Source organism: Athene cunicularia (genome assembly GCF_003259725.1).
Source record: "Athene cunicularia isolate RWA chromosome 1 unlocalized genomic scaffold, athCun1 chr1_part2, whole genome shotgun sequence".
Lineage (NCBI taxonomy): Eukaryota > Metazoa > Chordata > Aves > Strigiformes > Strigidae > Athene > Athene cunicularia.
Genome location: NW_020799092.1, coordinates 28,997,897 through 29,015,218, shown reverse-complemented (window position 1 = coordinate 29,015,218; position 17,322 = coordinate 28,997,897). Strand labels below are relative to the sequence as shown.

The window sequence follows — 17,322 nt, the reverse complement described above, 5'->3', positions numbered from 1 at the left end:
AAATTGATATACATAATTCTCTTATTTGTTACTTACTGCATACCTGAAAGAGTAATAACCATACACTGCTTACACTTTGCCTTCCAGATAAGAACCTTGATTTAGCACAAATAGCTCTACAGTACTGTTTTTTCTGCTCGCCTCATTCCGTAAGGGGTTAATTTCGAATGCATTTTGACAATTACAGAGCCCTGGACACACATTCAGATGTGAGAATGGCCATCAGACCAACAGCAGGTCTGTGGCCCCAGGTTTGCTAGAAGCCACAGTCGGCTTTCTCTCACCTAACTTTACAACCCCGTGGCACAGGCCCCTGCGCTCCATCGCAGGCAGCGACGCCCGCCGCCACTTACCCGCCTGGGTAACCTGCATTAGGGTTAGAAGAAAGGCCCTGCAGCACCCACTGACTACAGCCCCAGTGACAGTTAGGAGACGTCTCTGGGGACACTGGTCCTAGTCCTGGACCTGGTCCCTGGTCCTCCTGCTGATACGGGCACGTCTGCCCCTGTTCTTGCACAATGAAGGGAACGTAATGCTTTTCCTCCTCATACCAATGCAGAAACAGGCAGATGCTGAGACCCTCTGAGAGTGTGACAAAGTCTGGTTAGATATGCACATCTCACAAGCATTTCTTTAACCAAACAAGGATCTTTACTCACACCTGTAACACAACTGCTTTTTTCTTCCTGAAAATGACCATAAAACTCAGCCTGTTACTGTGGAATGTAAAACAGTAGAAAAGATCATTTGAAATAAAGTACTTTTGGAAAGAAAGAAAAACTGTACACTGAGCCACACAGAGATTTAAAATGTTTTACGTTTCTTACAGCAATTTTCATACACTTCACCACCCAGGGAATTTGGTCCTAAGCTCCAGTAACCCGTGGCCTATGGCACCCGGCTAGCATTTATTTACAGAGTTAGCAATGTTACAGAGAGCAAACCAAGGATGCCTACAGCTGTTGAAACAACAGGAGAGGCCTTTCAGACCTGATACACAGATGGAGCACTTGAGAGAACAGCAAAGAGGAACAACCGATGATGAACAGGTTTACCTTCCCTGCAGCCTCATGGGCTGCTGAAGGATCGCAAGAGTCTGAACACAGGCTCTGGTGTATATTTGAAGCACGTAGGATGTGAGGCAGTTACCAGAAGTGGTACAAAATCACTGATCTGTCACACAGAATACCTGCTCCGAGGGCTAGACACTGGGTCCATGGAAGGTGAAAGGCGCTCCCTGCCGCCCGGGGCCGCAGGTCAGGCTGCAGGCCTTGACCGCGTGTCAGAGTCGTTCTTCATCTTCACAGATGTGGCAGGGCAGAACTGAGAATAGAGCTGAGCCAGCAAAGCCTGCGACGTGATCTCTAGCCTTGTCCCATGGCTCAGTTTGTTCCACACGTGCACTGCATAGGTGTTTTTAAGGAGCCTGTGAAGCTCCGAGGAGCTGATGGCTTCAAATAACTTATGCCAGTCCTCCCAGCAAAAGGGATAAAAGGCTTCTTGGGGAAGAGCACTCACTCCTTTGCAGCTCATAGGTTTCTGGATGTTACTGATGGAGCACCACTTCCTGAAGACACGTGTTAGGAGGTGTGGGCCCTGGTGTGCCCAGACCCAGCCTTTGTAATTATCCACAAAGTCCTGTATGCAGAGCTCCATGAACTTGTGTTTGGGCTTAAAGGACAGAAAGGCCCCGTTCAGTACATCCTGAGACTGCATACCGAGGGCATTGGTGAGGTTCTTTAAGTTCTTGAGCACAATGAAGTCTGTATCCAGGTAGATGCCACCAAATTTCCACATGATGGCAATTCTGCAGGCGTCGGACAGGACAGGTAAGAAATAAGGCTCCCAGCGCTGCTGAGCCTGCAGGTACCACTTTGCCAGAGGTGTTCCAGAGAAAAGCTCCCGCAAGTCCAGGGGCTGGAATTCCACGTTGGGGAAGGAGCTCAGCAAGGAGAAGGCCCAGTGGTTGGGTAGCGAGGTGTTACCATTTGCCAAACCTTTCATGAGCACCACTACCCTTGTCCCAGGGTGTGCCCGGGCCGCTGACTCCACAGAGCACACGAAGAGGTAACTCGGGTTCATCCGCTCCGAGGTCTCCACAAAAAGCACATCCCCTAGGGAAGGAGGGGAGCCACGGGCAGCAGGAGGGGGAAGGGAAGGCAAAACCTGTTCATACCTGCTTTGTGTAGAGAAGTTGTAGAGCTGGCCCTCAGCATCCTGCCCAGTTCTCCAGTAGAACATGACAGAGGCAAAGAACACAAATGAAACGGTGAGGATAAACAGAGCCCCAAGCCTGTGGCTCAGCAGCACCATGTTCGGTTTTAGCAGGCAGCTGGGCATCCTGGACAGTCTCATCTCTGTCAGAGCCTGCTCTCCCTGGACAACTGTCGTGATCTGAAGGGGAGGAAAGAAAAAAAACAAACTGACAGGCAAGGCAGCAGACCAGAAGCCTCAGGACAGTGCCACAGCAGAGCTGAACACTCCTTCAGGGTAGCAAGCTTAAATTACACCTTTTGGTTACGTCTGAGAGAGTCTCCTGGCTTCTCCCTGCTGTCACAGGGCTCTCCGATCCCACATCAGAAACTACTGCCCATCTTTGCATCCCCCTCTTCCAAACACAGAATAATGACAAGAGTCTCCTTTCTGTGTATCACAAACCATGACTAATCCTCAATTCTGTCCATGTATATTGTCTATATAAGTTGTCATAGCTTGTCACTTGGAAGTATATGCAGCACTTGACACACAAATGGCATTCCTTCGTGGTGGTGCACAACAAACTCTGGGAACAGCATTAGAGACCTTATCTATCACTGTCCAGAATGTCAGGTCATTCTGCACAAGACATACAAAAAAACGTAGGACAAGGAAATAGGAATACTGCTTATGAATACTCCTGGAGCTCTGTCAACAGACATTTCCTGAAACTGCTGCCCTGATTTTACTCACAATAACAGTTTTTTCTCCTGATACACAACCTGTCCTTCCCCAAAACCAAGCGCAATACTAAAACCTCAGTGCTGTCATCAGTTCCTCTCAAGAGGCCTCTATCTCCCAGGCTGTTGAACCAGCAGTTGTTGCTTTTGAAACCAACCACCCACCCCTAGAGAGAGCTTGGTGAGCTCTTCATGGCACTGCAGCATAGTAGAACAGATGGAGAATGGGAGGGGAATTGATACAAGGCAGCTTTGGAGGCAGATGCAGATGATAAGGACAAGAACTGCCTAGGTAAAGAATGTTTCAAGGCTGCTTCCCAACCCTGCTCCTCTGCCAAGTACTCACTTCTACCTCCTCTGGTAGATGGTGCTGACTAACCCAAACGTCACTGACCCAGGATGCAAAGGCCAGACTGGCTGTGACCCGCTCAGCTCTGCCAGGGGAGTCACCTGGTGATGGATATGCAAACCCCTCTCCACCCTACTGTTACTTCCTCTCTTCCTCCGGCAAAACAGAGGAATGGAGAGGAAAAGTTTATTAACAAGGTAGCAACAAAAAGAGAAGTAATTCTAGCTGCATTCTCAGCATTAGCATCAGTATTTCTGCCCTTGCCTCCCCTTAAAGTGAGGGGCAGCAGAACAGCACCTCCTAGGCCCACCACTGGGGCCCCAAAGGTCGATGCACAAAAGCACATGAAGAAGCAACGAGGAAGATGATGGCATTTAGGACAAGAGAAAACAGCCTCAAGTTGTGCCAGGGGAGGTTTACATTGGATAGTGGGAAAAATGTCTTCACTGAAAGGGTTATCAAGCCTTGGACACTCTGCCCAGGGAAGTGGTGGAGTCCCCATCCCCAGAGGTATTTCAGACATGTGGACCTGGTGCTCAGGGACAGGGTGTAGTGGTGGACTTGGCAGTGTGAGGTTTGCAGTTGGACTTGATCATCTTAAAGGTCCTTTCCAACCCCACTCCTGGTACCATTAAACTGGCATCACGGGCAGGATCCCGAGAGACAGGGGGGTGCAGGTTGTGTGTGGTCTGTAACACGGGAAGAGTGTTTTGTTCCAGCTGCACCTGGCCCCACACCCGAAAGGGTGAGAGGTGTCCAGAAAGCAAGGAGGGGCGACTCGAGATTCCCACACACCACACATGCCTCAGTATACTGCACCCCAAACCCGACTTGAGGGCTCTGTCTATCAGGATCAAGTGCAAGGATCTCTTAGTGCAACAGGGGGAACTGCCCTCAACAGATGAGGTCGACTACTCAGGGAAGTTAAAGGGACAAGCCGAGGTGTGTAACTAAGTTTTGACTCCCCATGGTAGATTTTGGTCCCTTCAGCCACTCGGGGAAGAGAAGGGCGACGCAGCAGCTGTTGCGTGTGGTGTAACTCAGTTTAACCTCCCTGAAGTGAGTCTGGCCCTTTCATAATAAGAATGACTGAAAAGGATGGTTATCAAAACTCCTCATTAGTAAAAAATCTTGACTCAGTCTGTGCACTCTTGGCAAAGTTTGGAGCTCAACCCTCCCCACCTGGGGAAAAGCGGGCTCGAGACAATTGGGCAAATTTGCAGAGTGTAACAGACCGAGTGACTTCCATACATAATGAGGCTAGATTATGATCAGGTAAAGGCAAAGCGATAATCTGTGCAGCTCTAGGAGCCAGCCTGGTCGCAGCAACTGAAGACCGCTATAAGCAGCATAGGCATGAAAAACAAATCATAGAATCCCTTGAAAATTTGGTACAACTTTGGCAAAAAACAAACTCCAACCTAGAAGAGCAGTTAGCAGAAAAGGTAGAGCAGTTAGCAGAGAAAGAGAGAGCAGTGTCCTTGTTCAAAGAGCAGAAAGAGGAAAAGGAGGAAGAAAATCGCTGTCTAAAAGATGCCTTAAGAGAAGACTTTTCAAAGTCTGCTGAATTATTGAGTGAGATAGAAATGAAGATGGAAGAGACAGGTATTCAGCAAATAAGTCAGATATATCCCCAAAAGGAACTAAAGGAAGCAAGGAAACACTTCAGGGAGAACCCCCGAGTGAGACCTTTGATTAAAGCAGAATATGCTTATATAAAGGATGAGGATAACGACCCACAAATTACAACTAAAGAGATACCATATACTCCCCCTGAATTGGCCACAATGAAAAGAGAATCTGGGCGCCTTCCGAAAGAATCCGAAACAGAGTATGTGTGGTGTGTATCTTTAACCGGAGGGGACTAAGATTATCGGATGTGACTTTTCCTATTCAGCCCCGGTCATATCTCACCAACTTTTGCAATCCAATTACACGTTAATGCATGAATTCCTGCCTACACCCATTGGAATGAATCTCACTTTAGTAAAGCCGTTACTTCAACACAAGGATTTGGTTGAGATTTTGGAAAAAATTAGGGAAAACAGACAGAAAACCTTAATAATGTATTTCTTCCACATTGTGATGAACAGTTGAGTTTTGGAAAGAGTGCAAAAGATTGCAGAACACAGATGATGGGACATGGGACACACTTTTCCCATCGTCGCCTACTGCTACAGGCATCCTGAATAAATTGTGTCACCCCACTGTGGTTCTCTTGATATTGGCTTTGATCAGTTTGGCTTTATCAGCAGTATTGTACATCATAGCCTGGAGAATGATGAAGCGGTTAACACGCTTGATGTCTGTCTTGAACACACACAATATGTTTGATGTCTCATTCAATGTGGATATCCCAAAATCAATTGATGTTTTAAAACCCCATTAATTCTTCTTTTATATAAACAGCTTTGATTGTAATTGCTATGTAAATTTAACTTTTGTAAATAGTTTGATCACTGTAGTTTCCTTTCTATCTTCTCCCCCCTCTCTTTTCCTTTTCTTCTTCCTCTTCTTTACTAGGCTACCACCAACGGTCCTGACATCCTGATGACCATGTTGAGCCACAGAGTGGTGTAAGAGTCAGTCAGAAGACCAGCATTGTGTCAACATTGTCATCAGGGACATGGACAGTGAGGTACCTGACAACGGCCTGCTTGGCCTTGCCGATCCCTGGAGCAGAATGTGGTGAATGCAGAGCTGTGTGGCACAGCGAGTGCTGGGCTGTTCCCCTGAGCGCTGACTGTGCGGTGCAGGCGGTGCTGGGCTGTTCTGCAGTGCCGGAGCCGTGCAGTACAGAGAGTGCTGCGCTATTGTTTGGTACCTGGGCCCAGCCAGAGCTGTTAGAGATCATCTCATAGCCACTGTCAGAAAAGGTGGATCACAACTGTTGCCGTAACATTGATGAAGTCATAAACCTTAGACGAACTTTGCTTTATAATAATACCAAAACACCCCTCCTGGTGGAAGGCTGCCCGCCTCCAAGACTGACCACGCCTCAGACGTTCCCCCCTGCGCATGGTGATGGCCTCGCTCGAGAAGGGCAGAGACCCCTGAGGCGGAGGTGGAACAAGGTGTGTTACTGAGAATAAAAGGATGACTTCTGGACAACGAGAATGGGAAGCTTCCCCACCAAGGACCACGACGATTGACGACGCAGCATCAGCTGGACCCGGGACTGTTAGGATGTCATGAGATCAGCGGTTGTAGCTATAACCTCTCTCCTGTCTCTCTCTAAAACTTAACTTTACCTTTTTCCTGTCTTTCATCGATCTCTATCACGTGCCACTTCAGTGGCAACACAACCAAGTTTCACTGTTTAATTACTGCTATCCCCTTTGGTGTTGGTCACCTTAATTTTGCACTTTCAAGATTGTAGCAAACGAACCATCATGAGTCCACCGAGTGGACCATGACACCTGCCTCCCTCTGCTCCATCTCCAAATCCAAATCCCCACGCTCTAGAACAGAGAGCTTCAGGAAACAACAAAAGCTTTTAATTAAAACAGCTGTAACCAAACAGACAGGACAGAAAACTCAGCCGGCACAAATCCCATTTGTCATTCACCCCTGGTTACTGTGACGGGGTCACACACTAAACTCCCTGTGTAGCCAGAAAAAGACTTCTCATCTGCACTGCGAGGTTTCCAAATGCAACAGCATGGAACACTGCTCCCCACTAGGCACTGTGGCTTGGAGGACAGAGAGGTAGCCAAGACACAAATCATCAGCTCTGGGTTCCCAGAACATTTTCTGCTGCTGCAGAGAAATGCCAGCATGTGCTGTCAGCGTTATAGACAGCAAAAAACCTCACTCTGTTTTTTACATACCTATTTCCCCCTCCCTTCACACCAGAGCTGGTTCAATCCTGTAAATCATTTTTAGCTTGGTAAACTGTAGAAGAGAAAGCAGGTACAGGCTTGAGGGGACAGAGCCTTTGCGGTAGAGAAGGCAGGAAAAGCACAGCTGAAATCTAACTGTGAGCAAACTTCAAGGTTACATGCATATTTTTAGTAAGAGGTGGAACTTCTACTGCAACAGCACTTCGATATATTTAGAAATACATTTCTGCTTTTGTAGCGCGTAAGAGGACATTTTGGATTCTGCATTAGCCAGTCCATTTATTTCACAAAACAAACACAGGAAATCTAGCTCTCTCTCTTCCTCTAAAATTGCAAGTGCCATCGCACAGAAACTGAAAATACTACTCACCTGTCCCTGCTTTCAAGCTATCACAGAAGTCACTGCTCTGCTGGACAAGATTTTCAAGAGATTAGTGTCTCTAAGAGTACCTCTAACTCCGTGGCCTAGCGCTTTTTCTGAAGAGAAATGTGAATAACGCAGTCTAAGCACTTGGAAAAAAACACACAGACCAAGAGGATGTGACCTCATATGTTCAGCTAATACAGTTGCTGATATAAGGGTCATGCAGCTGTGCTGTGAAGAACCCATCTAATTAGGAATTAATCAGGAAAAAAAAAAAAAGAAAATTAAAAAAAAGAAGGAAATTGAAACCCCATTATCACTATGCGTTAAGCTTTGCACTGCAGCAGGAAACCGGTTGCTGTTCTGTTTCCTACTCCTTTCCTCAGAATTCCCTGTGCTCATGCTGCTTGGGTGGCTGCCACAACAGAGCTCAGATCTTCACAAGAGCTGCCTCCTCCCACCCAAGACTTCAGTTCTGAATGTTCCGTTGTACACACACTCTCTCAAACAACTGATTTACTCATTTGGAAATACTCCCTCTCATGTCAGATACTTCGCTGAATGACTTTGCCAGATTCAGGTATCCCTCCTTTTATGACAGCTTCCCCTTGTTCCTGTGCTCTCTGGTGACTGACCTTCCCTTATGGGGGAATGCTGACACCTTCATAAAATACCATCTTTATCCACACAGCCACCAAGTTCAGGGTTTACAGCAGTTTCTACTCAGTTGCCTGCAATAAGTCAGGCTTATGGCTCTACAGCTCCCCAGACCACCCTCCCTGCCCCAAATCCTTGCACGCACTGCAGCAGTACAGATGTGTTCAGTACTCCAAAGAGAGGAATGCAAGACTTCTCGTGGCAGTGCGGGAACAGGCAGATGCCAAGACTCTCAGAGTGTGACAAGGACTGGTTAGATATGCACATACCACAAGAATTTCTTCAACAGAGCAAGAAACCTGCTAAAGGCGTATTTTCTGATCGTGTATGATTTGCAAAATACTGAAATACTACATATAATTTTCACAACCTTGCTTACCAAATTTAAAAGTCCAGCTAACCAATGCAGGGCTGGAAATATGCACACAAAACCAAAAAACCCGGTCCAAACAAAAACTGTAAAACGGAGACACCTTCCTGCACAAGGTGAAGGCTGACCTTTAAAGGATAGTGATTTTCCCTTGTTCCAATCACAAAAAGGATCATATGTAGTATGAAGGGAACAAAGGGCTGCTGTCATAGATGATATTGTAACTCCACCGTGCAAGGACTTCAACCCACCTGATGCTGCTGGATCAGCATGTGCATGTATCTACTCTTGGTGCCCGAGGGGTGCTGCAGCACCCTGCCCTGAGCAAAGGCGTTTCCTGCTCTGCTTGACTGTGAATGTGCTTCACTGGTATCTTCCTTGGTAGCAGAACCACACAGCACAAAATGGAAACAACCAAAACTGGATGATGGTACAACATGCTTAAATACAGCTTTACGAGAGAGACTGGTTAGATATGGTTTAGTATCTTAAACTGAGCAAAACGCTTTGGACAGTCCCTTGCATAGCAACATTTTAAAGCAAAAGCTGCGCCCTCTCATGGCCAATTCAGCTGTCATTCCTGCAGTTCTGTGCATTAAAAATAGCCTTCTGGGTTTAGGGAAGGTGCTGCTGGGGAAGCAAAGGACTCAGTGCTAGAGGAACTGGGACTGGGGCTGGGCTGGAGAATCTCATGCAGCTGAGATTGGCCAGAATATGTCATGAACACCCAAATCTAGCTCCACAGGCTAAATGGAAGTACACTGTGCCATACTTTCCTTTCTGTCTTTGTTTTATCCTCGCTTGTCTTTGTTGCATAATTTTAGTGCAATTTCAACTACCTTATGCCATTAAACTATTTAAAAGCTACATTTATGGTACATCAAGTAGCAAGATGGCAACATAGCTTTGATCAGCCTTGGAAGAAGCAATTGCACAAATCCCAGATGTCTTCAGGAGAACGAATCAAGTGTTCTTGAGTTTAGCGATGTCCCCTATGTGGACATATGAACAGAAAAACACTGGAGGGGGTGTGTAAATTTGCTAGAAATTCAGTAACAAAAGCAGAGGGAAAAAAGGTCCAGCAAAGTGCTGCTGCGTACCCAGGTAGCTGCTAGGAGTGTTGAACAGTATCACTGATGACAAGCAGCCTGACAGGAGTCAGGGGACCCACCAGGAAACAGCTGAAGATCTCAATTTTCTCCAGATTTATCATTGCCAACAAGAGCAGAAGAGGTAAGATTTGACAATACCAGCATTCAGCGGGTGACTATCAGCCTGTCAGGCAGAGAAAAGCAGAGCAGTACCAAACAGGGATGAATCCACCCGCTAATTACCCCAGTATTCGGGGGAATTAGAATTTAGCATTTTAGCAACAGCTTTAGAGCTCCTCCTTCTGACTCTAGAGAGAATGACAGACCAAGCATGTGCGAGTATTTCAGGTGAGATGAGAGCAAATATTGTAACGGGAACATTGGACCGAGGCATAAGTACTGCAGCTGCAGACAGAGGACACTTAAGGCACCTGTCTCTTAACTGCATCGTTGGTACTTAATCACAACTGCAGCTCCCCAGGGTGCACCCTGCAATATCGAATTCCACTTACACGCTTTTTAGAACTAAGTTTTCTCCTGAAATAAAGAACAGTAAAAATATCCACTCGTATCACTGTATTGCAGTGCTGGACAGACACTCCACAGGGTAAGAAGAATTAAGAGCAAGCCACAGCAAAGAGGAGGAAGATGACATTAGCAAGTTTCTGCAAAAGATAAACGGATTATGGAGAGAAGTGATATGGCAGGGTTTATAGCTGCGATTCCCAAATTACTGTACAGAAAGTTGCCATAGATGTGATGGCATCTCACTGAAGTTATCTAGAAAAAAATAAACAGACTCTGTTATTTGCAGCAGAGAGAACCAATGTGGTACATAAGTAATGGCCACAAACAGAAGATCACATAGCCAGGCATGGCAACATCATTAAGCTTCAACTCAGCTTCAGTCTTCCTAAATAAAATTAGCAGTAGTCTAAGATCAGTGGAAAATGGTCAGTAATGATATTACAGTTTGACAGAGTAGGAAATGTGTTGACTGAATTAAGACAGAGCTGTAACAGCTTCCAAAGAAGCAGGGACGCTCAGTTTCAGTGAAGTGACCTCGCTCAGAGGCTTTGCCAGTTGTAGAGAAGAGCCAGCAGGAGCTGGTTTGTTCTTGGACAGCATCAGCCTGCACCCAGCGGCAGCGGTACTGAGAACGGTGACACCTGAATTCATGGGAGACATCCTGCCGAGGTCCTGGGCCTGGGTGCTGCCAGCCAGGGCCGCGGAGCTGCTGCTTGCTGAGCGGGCTCGGGGGCAGCTGGGGCCCGCACTGACCCCCGAGCGGGTGCGGAGCCAGGGCCAGCTCCAGTGGCGTCCTGGCTGCGCTGGGGGATTTGCCTCCCTTGGCTGCGGGCACCTCTGCTGCAGGGAAACGCTGCTGGCTCCTGGCCAGCTCCTCGTCCACAGGAGGAAAAAAGCACAGACAACTAATTTACATCTCAAGGGAAAACTGCTACCCTGGCTCTTGACTCAAGGAGTCACAATAAAACCCCACTGCGAAGCAGACCCCACCAGTCCTTCCACAGCTTCTCAAAACACTCCCCTGGATCCCAGGTTATTTAGATGAGGCTCTGAAAGGCAGGTGGGAAGATGAATGGCTGCAGCACACACAGGCCTTCCACTTTTAGGACTACAAGAGTACAGACGCTGTCACTACTAACGGAGGCTGTAGCCCCTCACCCAGGGAAAAGGCAACAACATTTCTCATGGAGTTTCCTATTCCATAACATCCAGACCTTCAGGTAGACTGGAGATCATGAAGTATGGGGCGATACCTGGTTGGACTGGGAATCAGTACCACACACTGTGCATTCCTCTCTTCCCCCGCTGGGATCCCAAAGATGGCAGGCAGTCACGGTCCGCAGAGCCTTCTTTCCACGTGTGCTTATGCTCAACTTGTCTCATCTTCATTCCACTCTTGTCATTTTAGTGAGTCACATCAGGACACAATAATTAACAGATTGTTCAGACCCACCACTAACGCCTCGCAGAATAAAATAGAACATCATGGCAGAGAAAAGTAATAGCAAAAACTATTTATTTTTCTTTCTCAAGACAAAGGGAAAAAGGCCAAAGGCTGCTTTGGTTTGATTCTCTCCTTATCAAACCTCAGAACGTTGACTCTACAGGGGGAAAAAAAGAGAGAAAAAAACAAAAAACACACCCCATTTATCCAAAAAAGGCACTTTCCTACAATAAGCAGCAATACATCAAGCCAGATATTCATTGCAGTGGGTGCCAAACACTCCCACAGTCAGCTAATGGTATTGCCACAGTAGAGTCCCCTGTTACAAATTTATGTTCCCCATTTTACCATCCCTGGGGTTCCTGGCTCACCAAGATCCCTGCTGAGTAGCCCAAATGACACAAAACAGAAGGGACCAGTAGAAGGAGAAACCACGCCTCATTGACCACACACTAGGCCAGGGCTGACAGTTTTGCAACTGCTTCTAAAGAAAGCAGTGAAAAAAACCCCACAGAGTAGCGACAGCAAGAACAGGGAGCAGGAACAGCATCTGTTCATACCGCTCAGCACACTGAGGAATGCTTCTACAGTCACAAAGATCTGCTGTTTCCCTACAGAGTCTTTGTTCTTAAAGATGTTTAACATTGGGAAGGCTGCAGACATTCAGAATCCTGAACGCCTCCAGGATACACTGTCAAGCTGGGCAGAAAAAGGGGCAGCACTACCCACATACACACATGGTGCTCACCACCAGAGGGGTGTTTCCAGCACCTTCTTCACTGCAGAGCAGCTACTGGTGCACAGACCTCCCGCCTGCCCAACTCACAGGCGGGCAGCTTTCAATCCAAGCAGCTCTGGCCTTCGATCAGCCCTGGGCAAAGCAGCATTTAAAAAAAAAAGTGCATGCCCTCCTCAAGCTCTCATGCACAGCCATGTCCCTGAGGGACAGGCAAGTGTTTGTGAATGATGGGTAATTTGTCTTTCTCATTTTTTTCATCAAAGAAGGGACAAATAAACCTGAGACAGAGAAGCTGCATGCACAGTCTTTTACATTTTTGACCACTGCCTTGACTGAACTGAGCGAACTTCACATTGCTTAGGGCTGACCTGGGAAACAGAAGAGGCCTCAGCCAGGTGCAGATCTAGAAATCATCTGAGTCACACTCTGAGAACTCGCAGGAAGCACCACGTGAAGGAGCTGTCGCTTTGGGGCCAGGTGACACTGAAGATCTGACTGACTCATGGTCATCAGAGGGGTCACTGGACCACCCCACTGCTGTTCCTAGGCATAAGAAACGGAGGCACATGGGAGGCAGGAAAGATTTTACAATGAGACCATAATCTTAGTAGTGTAGGAGAGCAGAGCACTGGCCATCCCCTCATCTGCATTACCCCTATCACAGCGCCAAGCTCACTGCCTCAGCAATCCCCTTTGGAACGTGGTGGGGACCAGATGGAATGATGCTGATGGTCTTGGCCTTATTCTTGTTTCTCACTGCTCTCTCTTCATTACTTTCTGACAAGAACTGTAAGAGCATCAACACGTCCTTTTGGCTATCAAGGCAAGGGACAAGTTTTCTCCAGCAGTTTGTCCAACAAACTCGTCTCTGTGGTGGGAACCCTCAGAGGCACAACAGCACCTTGTGAGAGATACATTAATATTCTCCACTGCAATTCAGGAAGATGCTCAGGGAGAAGAGTAAAGTTTTCCACTGTCCTCCTCAAGACTTCCCAGGAGAGATTTGTACTCCTGAACAGTGAATTACAGGAGTACTCCAGGCTACTTGAAGAGGTCCACCACAAATGACTCATAAATGGACTTAAATTTAGACAGTACACATTCCCTACCAAGCTCTCTAACCCTTGAAATACTTGGAAATATCATTCCTTTAGGATCCATCCAAGTGCTGAAAGAGCTGGTGCATCTTAGACACAATTAATGGAAATTTTGTTAGAGACAAACCCAGTGTAAAAGACACAAGCTTTTCCTGCATCAGGTGCAATTTAAGGTGTGATTTGGATGAGCTCTCCTGCTCATTGCAGGGTGTTAATTTGCCACTACTACAAAATAAATCATTGCTGCACCAGAACTCCTAAATGATGAGCTGGCCTCAGGTGCTCATGTTCTGATTCACACCATATTTCCATGTTTTCTATGGTCTATGACATCAAACAGACTGCAGCATCCTGCCTCCTGCTCAAACCAGACATGAGGAAGTCCCCTCCACCAAAGGCTTCTGAAGAGGAGGGAATGAAAAGACAAATAAGTCGCTTTAGCCCCTTCTTTCTACTCTGTTTTCCTCTACATTTTTCTCAGGACACCTTGTCTAGCACATCCTTAACTTCCTCCTCAGTTCCTGTTCCTTGTTCTCCCATCCTCTCACTGCTTTGCGGACTGCACTTCAGAAGTCCTCCAGATCAGGCAATGGGATACGCATTTCTATAAAGGCCTCTTCCAGGTTTACAGTCGTAGAAAAGGGCCTCACTCCTCTGCAAGGCTGATGGAGGCTGCCACAAGCAGCCCAGCCCCTGCTCCCCTCCTGAGATTTCTCTGCCTGACCAAGCAGAGCAGAGGAGGGTCCTGCAGAGAAACAGGGTGTTGCTGGTAGGCAAAGTCAAGACAAAGAGCTGCACAGACCTTGGCTGAAGCTACAGTCTCCACCTACACCCCACAAAGGGGTTTATCTTCAACTCTCACCACTTCACTTCAAAAGAAGGTTCACTTGTGATGGAATGGCTGGAGAGTTGTGGGCTCCTGGGCAACATCTCTTAGCTGACCCTCCAGTCACTGCCGTTCAGAGTCCTTCTTCATGAAATCGTAAGTGGCAGGGCAGAAGTGAGAATGCAGCTGAGCCAGCAAAGCCTGCGACGTGATCTCTAGCCTTGTACCTTGGCTCTTCTTGTTCCACACGTGCACTGCGTAGGTGTTATTAAAGAGGTGGTGAAGCTCTGAGGAGCTGACCACTTCAAAGTATTTCTTCCAGTCCTGCCACCGAATGGGATAAAAAGCCTCACGGGGCAGAGCACTCACTCCTTTGCAGCTCGTGCTGCTCCGAAGGCTCCTGATGGAGCACCACTTCTTGAAGACACGTGTTAGGAGCTGTGGGCCCTGGTGGCCCCAGATCCAGCTGTTGTAGTTCTCCACAAAGTCCTTCATGCAGAGCTCCATGAACTTGTGTTTGGGCTTAAAGGACAGAAAGGCCCCGTTCAGTACGTACTTGGACTGGGTACCAAGCACATTGGTGAGGTTCTTTAAGTTCTTGAGCACAATGAAGTCTGTGTCCAGGTAGATGCCACCAAATTTCCACATGATGGCAATTCTGCAGGCGTCGGACAGGACAGGTAAGAAATAAGGCTCCCAGCGCTGCTGAGCCTGCAGGTACCACTTTGCTAGAGGTGTTCCAGAGAAAAGCTCCCGCAAGTCCAGGGGCCGGACTTCCACGTTGGGGAAGCAGCTCAGCAAGGAGAAGGCCCAGTGGTTGGGTAGCGAGGTGTTACCATTTGCCAAACCTTTCATGAGCACCACGACCCTTGTCCCAGGGTGTGCCCGGGCCGCTGACTCCACAGAGCACGCGAAGAGGTAACTCGGGTTCGTCCGCTCCGAGGTCTCCACAAAAAACACATCCCCTGGGGAAGGAGGGGAGCCACCAGCAACAGCAAGGGGAGAAGGCACAGAGTGAGCACAGCGGATTTCAACAGGCAAGCTGTAGACCTGGCCTCTGCCCTTAGTGTCCTTCGTGATTCTCCAGTACAACATGATGGAGGCAAAGGACATGAACTTAAAGGCGAGGATAAACAGAGCCCTGAGCTTGTGGCTCAGCACCACCCTGGTCAGTTTTAGCAGGCAGCTGGGCATCCTGAGCCTTCTCATTCCTGTCAGAGCCTGCTCTCCCAAGACAACCGTCGTGATCTGAAGGGGAGGAAAGAAGAAAAAGACATTGACAGGGAAGGCAACAGACCACGAGCCTCAGGACAGCGCTATGGCAGAGCCACATGCTGAACTCTCCTTCATGCCAGAATTACACCTTTGGGTCATCTTTAAAAAAAAGCATCCTGGCTTCTCCACGCTGCCATGGGACCCTGTGGGACAGCTGTGCCCAAGGTGTTCATTTCTCCAGAGGAAACCACCTGACAGCCTTCCCCAAACCAGAGAACTTATCTAAAGCCCCACGGCTATCATCTCGTCCTGGAAAGAGCTCTCAGCTCCCAGAACCACAGAATAGTACTGGTTCTCTTTCCATTTATTCTTTGATAACCATCCTCTGTCCCATATTTGCTACAAAGCTCCACAACATGGGAGTGTTTATTATGTTCCTTCACACAACACCTCTGTTCTTGACCATGCGCTTAATTTTATGTTTAAGATTCTAGACTTAAAGTACTTAACACTTCACTAAAAAAAAAAATTTTCCCCTTCTTTCACCATTTAAAACCATACTTTCTGAAAGATAATTGAACCTTACAACGGTAATGTACAGCAGTCATCTTTAGAAGACATTCTCCTCTTTCCCCACCTATTGTACTGACAGAGCCAGACCCTCTCTAGCAGTACGCTCCAGCGCAGGGGGACGCCTCTATACCTAGGATGCACACGTGATATTTCTGCTTTCACAAGCCTAACGTGACTGTCCTGGCCATCCCCCAGGTTTAGATCTCTGAAGACCAAAGTGTAGATTTAATCAGAGAGAGATATGTTCCAGCAGATGGAAGAGTAAAAGCCAAGTTTCTCTCCCAGAAAGTCCAACAGGTTTTTAACAGTCTGAAATAAGGTGTCAACACACTGTCTAACTGAAGGGCACTGCCATCAACATGCCAATACCTTGCTCAAAACCTGCATAGTCAAAGTGGTGCCAGGCTCTTAATAAAGAAAAAAAACAGTAAGGTCTCAGAAAGAATATACTCTTTATAGAAAAAAAATTGTCTGAAAGATGCAAAACATTTTAACGTCTTCTCTGCTTTAATTCCTGTTTGCCTTTTGGTAAAAGTTTGCATAATTTAAAAAGAATAAAATCAATACAATCCAATAGTAAAAACAGAAGTTTTGTGAGACAAACCAAAAATGTGCAGAATGTAAGAGAACATTATGCTTGCTGCAGATAGCTATGGGTCAGCTTAATAGCAGAACAGAGTTTTCCATTTCAGATTAATCATTCTTCGGTTGAAAAAAAGAAAAATTTCCCGTGAGATTTTTTCTCTCTCGATTTTTTCCTTCATTTGAACAAAATGAATCCATTTGAACAAAATATCATCCTATGATTTTTCAACACACCTTCATTCTCTCAGAGAGACTGCTCTTGAGTGTTTCTGCTCTACCTGGAGACAACAACAGCGGGCAGGGAACGGCCACGCTGGAGCAAGCTGCCCTTGCCCTCACACTCTCCTCCCTGCAGACTCTGAGAGGTATCACACATTTTCTTCCCATATAGTCGCAAGAAATGGAAAGACCCTGCCATGTGCCCGCCGTCCCCCATCCCTCCACCCACGTGTGGGCAGAGGAGCGAGGGGGTGAGACTGCTGCAAGGAGGTTCTGCCACTGCTGGGCGGGCAGGGGAGCTGTGAGTCCACCTGCACAAATGGCGCATCAACGGCTAAAGTCTACCCCAGCTCTGCCCCAATGAATCTTCAATAGCCTGAATACAAGGGTTTGCAAGTCAAACTGCATCTATTCTACAGCTTTTACCTGCGCAGCCAGTGGAAGGGTGGCCACTCATGAAGGGCTGGTGCCGGCCCCTCTGGGCACA

The 17,322-nt window shown here is 47.3% G+C and overlaps 2 protein-coding genes across 5 annotated transcripts; both read right to left on the bottom strand.

Moving 5' to 3' along the window:
- Positions 1 to 406: 406 nt before the first annotated feature.
- On the bottom strand, positions 407 to 9,750 carry LOC113487299 (lactosylceramide 4-alpha-galactosyltransferase-like). 4 transcript variants are annotated; one of them, XM_026861821.1, is made up of 2 exons: positions 9,690 to 9,750; positions 407 to 2,394 (listed from the first exon to the last, which is right to left on the bottom strand). In XM_026861821.1, exons 1-2 carry the CDS (start codon positions 9,729 to 9,731, stop codon positions 1,258 to 1,260), a joined length of 1,179 nt encoding a protein of 392 aa, XP_026717622.1. In that variant the 5' UTR covers positions 9,732 to 9,750; the 3' UTR covers positions 407 to 1,257. The 4 variants fall into 4 exon arrangements, 2 of the variants coding, with proteins under 2 accessions (XP_026717622.1, XP_026717630.1); XM_026861829.1 differs by lacking the exon at positions 9,690 to 9,750 and adding an exon at positions 7,498 to 8,086; XR_003399765.1 differs by lacking the exons at positions 407 to 2,394; positions 9,690 to 9,750 and adding exons at positions 6,717 to 7,044; positions 7,498 to 8,093.
- Positions 9,751 to 11,691: 1,941 nt separating this feature from the next.
- On the bottom strand, positions 11,692 to 15,520 carry LOC113487324 (lactosylceramide 4-alpha-galactosyltransferase-like). Its single transcript, XM_026861846.1, is given in 2 exon segments — positions 11,692 to 15,500; positions 15,503 to 15,520. Coding segments are annotated over 2 exon segments (1,152 nt in total). The 3' UTR covers positions 11,692 to 14,366.
- Between the last annotated feature and the right edge of the window lie 1,802 nt (positions 15,521 to 17,322).

Excerpts from the sequence above, each read along its gene's own strand:
- LOC113487299 (XM_026861821.1), bottom strand. The coding sequence starts at position 9,731 with ATGATAAATCTGGAGAAAATTGAGATCTTCAGCTGTTTCCTG. Across the intron at positions 2,395-9,689 it reads AGATCTTCAGCTGTTTCCTG|ATCACGACAGTTGTCCAGGG; the intron begins GTGGGTCCCCTG and ends CCTCCCCTTCAG.